The sequence below is a fragment of the Apaloderma vittatum genome, unplaced genomic scaffold, assembly GCF_000703405.1.
Source record: "Apaloderma vittatum isolate BGI_N311 unplaced genomic scaffold, ASM70340v1 scaffold42177, whole genome shotgun sequence".
Taxonomy (NCBI): Eukaryota; Metazoa; Chordata; class Aves; order Trogoniformes; family Trogonidae; genus Apaloderma; species Apaloderma vittatum.
The window spans coordinates 7908-14092 of record NW_009728702.1 but is presented as its reverse complement, the minus strand read 5'-3'; the positions used below and the strand labels follow the sequence as shown (position 1 = coordinate 14092).

Below are 6185 nucleotides of genomic sequence, written 5' to 3'. Positions count from 1 at the left end.
CATTCCTGACGGGCAGCTAATAGATCAGAAATAAAGATTAAAGGTTGATAGCAGCTACCACATTGCTTAAATGTGAAACGTAAAATAATGGCTTTTGAAATGAGGGTTTAGTTATAAATGGTCACTTTGCTGAAAGTGGTTTACCAAAATAATTATTAAAAAACAAAATAAAAATCAAAACCAGTTTATAGGAATCTCTGGAACAGTTCTAAACCAAACAGAACCTCATTCAGCAGTTTCTGATTTGATACATATGACTGGGTTGTTTTTTAAAGGACAGAGAATTAGGCTTTCCACTCTAAATTTTTACTGGTTTTAGGCATTAAGATGGTTAGCTAACGTGCATAATGTTTGCCCTGTCTAATCACTGCCATGCCTCGGAGCTCCTTGGGAATGGATGATGCTGCAGACCTACTAAAGAAGAGGAAACTAAGGTATGAAGCAATTACGTTCACTTTCCACAAGGCTTTAAGTGCTTTATGGCTTTAGAAGGTAATTCTCATTTTGTGAAGGGATGTCTGAACTTAAAATCTTTGTTCAGTATCATGGGCTTAGTTGTGTGAAACAGCCGAGCCCTGACAGCCTGGGGGGCTGAACATCACAAGTCCGAACCCGAGTCTCAACCTTGGGACTTCGATGGGAATGTAAGGAAATTAAATGTCAAATCCATGACAGACTTTAGGATTTCAGGGGTCTCTTTCCTGAGGCTACATTGAAAACTCTCAGGAGCCCATAGATCTGTTTGCTGTGGAGTCCAGCAGAGATTTTACAACGCAGACAGGTCCTTGATGTAAAGTTAGAGGTCTATTCTTTCCTGAGCAGGAGAGCTGGGTTCATCTCTTGTTGGTTGTTCTCCCTGTACAGTTATAAGGGAATTCTGCCGGCGTCAGACAAGGTTAAATGCACAGGTGATGGTGCAACGTGTACGTGGTACGACCCTTTCTTGTAAGATGGCAGCCAGGGGTGGGTCAGGGCAGGTCTGAGCTCGCTCTTGGAGCACAGGGAAGGTGCTGAGAGGCTTGCCACTGCTTGCTGTTTACACCCTTGGTGGTTTCTAAGTTAGGACCTTTGACAACTGAGGGAACTCAATCTTCATTGATCCTCACTCACACCATGTAGATTGTATTGTGTGCTTGGATGGCTTTGAACCGTGACTGTGTAATTGGATGGATTTGCATTGTAACTGTAAGGGAATGTGTGGAGGAGGACTTTGTCCCAAAATTTCAGTATCTTCCCTTTGAGTTTGTCAAAGAACTTAAGGCGAAAAGGCAGGGAACAACCTTTAGTTTCCTGGTACTGGCTCTCGAGTCATTCCTGTATTCCTGTGCTACCCCAGCACTGGGTAAGGGACTCCTCCTGTAAGGACGGGGTCTTGCTGAGAGGCTCTTCTCTGCTCAGAGGAGCCCTGGTCCCCCGTGGCTGTCAGCACCCGAGACTGGCAGTCAGACTGGAGCTTACGCATGCACGAACTTTTATATCGCTGGTGGAACGGGAATGTAGTGTTTTTTATAAATCAAATGTAGGGGTTAAAAAACACCGCTCAGAGAACTGGAAGGCAGCATATCAAAAGCGAAACGAGCTTGAGGATCAGTGGGACTTTCCTCGAGCTTGGCGGCAGAGCAGTCGGGTACTCGGGTCGTGTTTGAGGGTAGGTGAGGCGGGGGAAGAGCTCAGCTAGTCCGAGCAAAATGCAGGTCTTCTGGGGAATGGGGTACTTAGAGCAGAGAAGTGGTAGCTTTGCAGCCTAAAACATGAACAAGAACAAAATAAAGTACTAGGTGTTACAAAGCCTACGTGAAAAAGCCAGCCACTGTATTTTGACGGGAGCTGAGGGACACCAGACCTAGCAAGTCAGAATCTATGTTCAGCTTTTCAGAATACAGCACTGTTTGTGAGAAAATCATTTCTCCAAGCCTAATTATTGTAGTTTCTTATTCTGTCAGCTGTGGTGTCCAAAAATCAAAGGTTTGCAGTTTGTTTCCTTTGAGTAACATTAGTTTCTGTAAGTCGTTGCCTTTATGCCTCTAGAATTGATAGCATGTGTAAGGAAGATCGATCAATTGTCACTTTGGAGAGGAAAAAAAACCTGCTCACTGCTGCAGTGAGAATTCCTCCATTTCCCAGCTTTTATTCTTCTCTTGCCCCTCAGGTTAGGAGTATTTCAATTGTGATGCTATTCTGTCAGGTGTATTTTGTACTATAATTTTATAATTTTGCATTATTAAAGAGAAAGCTAGTTAGTTTTACTGGGTTAGCTGTTTTAACTACTCTTTTTGTTTATTTATTTTTTACCCCCTCCAAACCTGAATCTTTAGCTTTGCTAGCATGGCTTTGGACAGCCAGGCACGTTTCACCTTGAAAGGCAAATACAGTGTTCTCTAACTTGTCATCAGAGCGTGAGCTGTACGAGAAGAGAGTCTGCTGCACATAGTGAAATTCAGTTGGCTTACACCCCTTCGATAGGAAGTCGCACGAGGGGAGAAACAACAGTTGGAAGCTGACCCTGATCTCGGCTGGGAAGCGGGCGCTCACAGCACAGCCTCTGCCCAGGCACCTTGAAAGGCAAATACAGTGTTCTCTAACTTGTCATCAGAGCGTGAGCTGTACGAGAAGAGAGTCTGCTGCACATAGTGAAATTCAGTTGGCTTACACCCCTTCGATAGGAAGTCGCACGAGGGGAGAAACAACAGTTGGAAGCTGACCCTGATCTCGGCTGGGAAGCGGGCGCTCACAGCACAGCCTCTGCCCAGGTCAGGCGCCCGAGACACTTGAGACACGGGGCTCCTGCCTTCGAGAAGCCCTGCGCTGCTTGCAGCCCTGACCAGCTCGTGCTTTGGTAACTGGGCCTGTGATCTCTGCCACAAAGTGCTGAGCTGGTTACAAAACCTCAGGTGAAATGTTAGGAAAGCTTTCTCTCAGGCTTGAAGCCTCTCTGGGAGAGCGTGGGGTGGCACGCACCTGGCTCCAACAGGAGCGAGGCGAGGGAGTGAACCTTCAGCTCCAGCTCTTACTGCGATCGTCTGTCTGAGACCCAAACCCGGGTTTCACAGTCAGTCGTGACTTCCTGATTGCGCTTTCTAGAACGCTCTGAATTCCAAACTTTATAACTGTCCTTTCCTCTAATGGTTGTTTTTAGATGTCATCTCCAGTGACAGAGTTCAGCAGTCAGATTGAGTGACTTAAATCCCTTTTTGAAGAAATACCATTTTCTCTTTCTTCAGAAGACAGAGACAACCCTGTCTGACATAAATAAGAATGAAGAGATCCCAGTGAATGTACAATGTATTACTTAGGGAATTTAATTTGATCAAACAAAGAAAAAAAAAGATCAAAATATGAGTTTGATGCAAGTTTAATCTGAACAAATCAATTTAAAAATACAGTATAAATAATTCTTAACTTATATAAAAATTGATTAAGAATTCTTTTTTTTTTTTTTTCCTAACTTTACAAAAGAGCATTATTGAACATAAGAGCAAGACATTTTAACTATGGCCTTTTTGTTAAGACATAAAATATGTACACACTCACAGTACTTTTCTTTGTGCAAAATATGTACTGACTGATAGACTGTACCTTTCTGTACAAAAAACAATTTCAGCTTACTTTGCATAGCAGAAAAAAAAGCAACACAAAAAAACCCACTAGACACGTAACTTTGTTATAATACTTCAGGGTGAGATTTCTGGAAAATATATGAGACATTAACTTTCTCATTAAGAGCCAGTTTTAATACTAAAGCATTCATTAAGGCTATTCCAGTATTGAGGTCTTGCCAATACATGTCCAGAACACACAATGTCCAGCCCAGGACAGGTGCAGGGTGTTACCAGTAGCTGGGTCTGCTAACACACCGAGCAATTCGATATCCAAATTAGTCTTCTGACACTTCAAGTTTTCGCTGAGGAATATATAGAGTTCCTTGAGAGATTCTGTCAGTACCACCTGAATTTGCAGATAGTGAAGACACCGTGTTCGGCCCTCCCGGAGTGCGGAAAAAGTTTTCTGTAACTGTCTGGGGCTCTTGGGGTTCCTTTGGAGCAGAAGGCTAAAGACAAGATAGAAAATTACTTTTGTTCAAGAAGAAGGAGAAAAAGTGAATTCTAGTTTTGAGTTTCTACAGGACGTTAGCAACCTAATTATTTTCCTGAAATTTAAAAATCTAAAAATTCTTTACTGAGAATATACCTGTATTCCTTGATACAGCTATAAATATATAGAAAAATAATTAATTTAAAATCTAGTTTCTCTAATCCTGCCCTATCTCCTTTTTTCAATACAAACAGATCTTAGGTGATAAAGTATTACACAAAATATATAGAGAAACTTCCCCTGGGAAAAAAAGATTCTTTAAAAATCCTGTACAATCCCATCCTATAGGAAAAAAAAAAAGCTAACATTAATTGCAATTTGAGAGTAGATGAGGAGAGTAACAAGATAAAAGTAACAAATGGACAATTTGTTGATGAGTGTCATCTCAGACCTATGCAAAATCCTCCCTCTGAACCAGTTGTCTCCTCATATCTTACCATCTTCCAGCTGGCTCCACTCCCACAACAAAGAAGATACTTGTTCTCCCTTTCCAGCCTCGCAGTTACGTTGTACTTAGGCTGGCCTGCACTGCCGGCACATTTTGGGCAGTGCTGATTTACACAGATCAAAACAATGTTTATTTAAAAATTCTGCCTGCTGTAAAGAAAATACTGACATCTTTCTCAACCCACCGTGGTGAAGAATTTGCAATATATTTTTACTTACATTCTCTTCTTGTAAGTTCCCGTTTTCTGAGCTTTGGCTAACATTTTCTGGTTGTGAGGAGACTGGCACATGCTGAAGAAAAGGATTTGTGGCAACTTGCATGCCAGTGGGTATTAGTCCTACGTGTTGCAGCGTAAAGTTGAGAACTGAGGAGCCTGGGTTTGGGGCAGAACTGGTGTTGCTTGAATTGAGGCAGGAGTTTCTCAGCACAGGTGCAGCAGCTATGGAAGTGGGTGACAACATTATATTCAAGGGTGTTATATGTCAGGAATGTTAACTGCTTTCAGTTCAGGTGCTGTCACTGGAATGACACCTAAAACAGAAAAAATCAGGCGTTAAAGGGGATTAAACATTGAGACTCCAGCCACTGTGTTGTGATTTCATTACCTCGGTAGGACAAGCGTGTGTCTGTTGTGTTTAATACTCACCAGCGATGGGCGAGCTGTAGGCAGTGTGCTGTAATGAGCAGAGCCCAGCTCTCTCGTTACTAGAAAAGCCTGCCTTGTTGCCATGGGCACACTGAGTAAGAGGAATAAGATAACCAGATGGAAAAAAAGTCTGAAAAAGACAAAGACAATCCACTTTTACCTCAACCACGTAATAAAAACTGAAGGGGTTTTTTCTCCCCAAGTTGCATCCCTCTTGCCTTGCTCTAATGCTTTATCCTGTATCCCCAGGATCCTACATTACAGGTCTGTACTACCTTCTGTCTGAAATAAGACAAGGCCACCGTGTTTAAAGTAAGGCTGCCCAGCTGTGCAGAACTCAGCTGGCTCCATTTCCAGCTGGTGCCCTCAATGAGGAACTGGAAATCCATCTGGGACTGACTCAGTGCGATTAGACTAGGCAAAAGAGAAATGCTGGTACACCAGAAGACACATCTGGGCCCAGTAATTACCATGTCACCTCATTCTTGGATTGTGTTTTTTCGTAAGACAAATACTGGAAGAAAATCCTTTTGCATTTACAAGTTCTGGTTTTGTCAGCAGAACTGTACTTCGTTCAGGTTCTCTAAAGTAGTAAGTCTTGATTGCAGAATATAAAATTTTACTGATGAAGAGAGTGACTTCATGTAGCTCTGTTGTAAATCAAAGTATTTGAGATTAAATACATGCAAAGAAAAGGACTGGGGAGGTAGAGGATCTCTACACTGCCTTCATCTACTTTGTTGTAGTCGTGATCTTGATTCTAATCAAAGCCTGAAAGTTACTTCATGTCCTCTTATTTGTGTATTTAATGCAGAAATACAAGTCCTATGTTCCTACAAAATAAGGATTTAAAAGCACACTAAAAATAACCCAACTAAAGACAGCCTCTGTAGGTGTAGTTCATTATAGTTCTGTTTCTTTTGCAAAGATTCCAGGTGGTGTTTTGCCAGATAATGGCAAGATGTGCTGTGGTGTCTGCCAGAGCTTACCTCGTGAGCA

The 6185-nt window shown here is 42.2% G+C and overlaps 1 protein-coding gene across 1 annotated transcript in view; it reads right to left on the bottom strand.

Moving 5' to 3' along the window:
• Positions 1–3874: 3874 nt before the first annotated feature.
• Positions 3875–6185, bottom strand: part of E2F8 (E2F transcription factor 8) — a 9799-nt gene continuing 7488 nt past the window's right edge. The window contains 5 exon segments of the mRNA XM_009874148.1: positions 3875–4048; positions 4759–5024; positions 5027–5071; positions 5187–5316; positions 6176–6185. Coding sequence (XP_009872450.1) covers positions 3875–4048; positions 4759–5024; positions 5027–5071; positions 5187–5316; positions 6176–6185 — 625 coding nt within the window.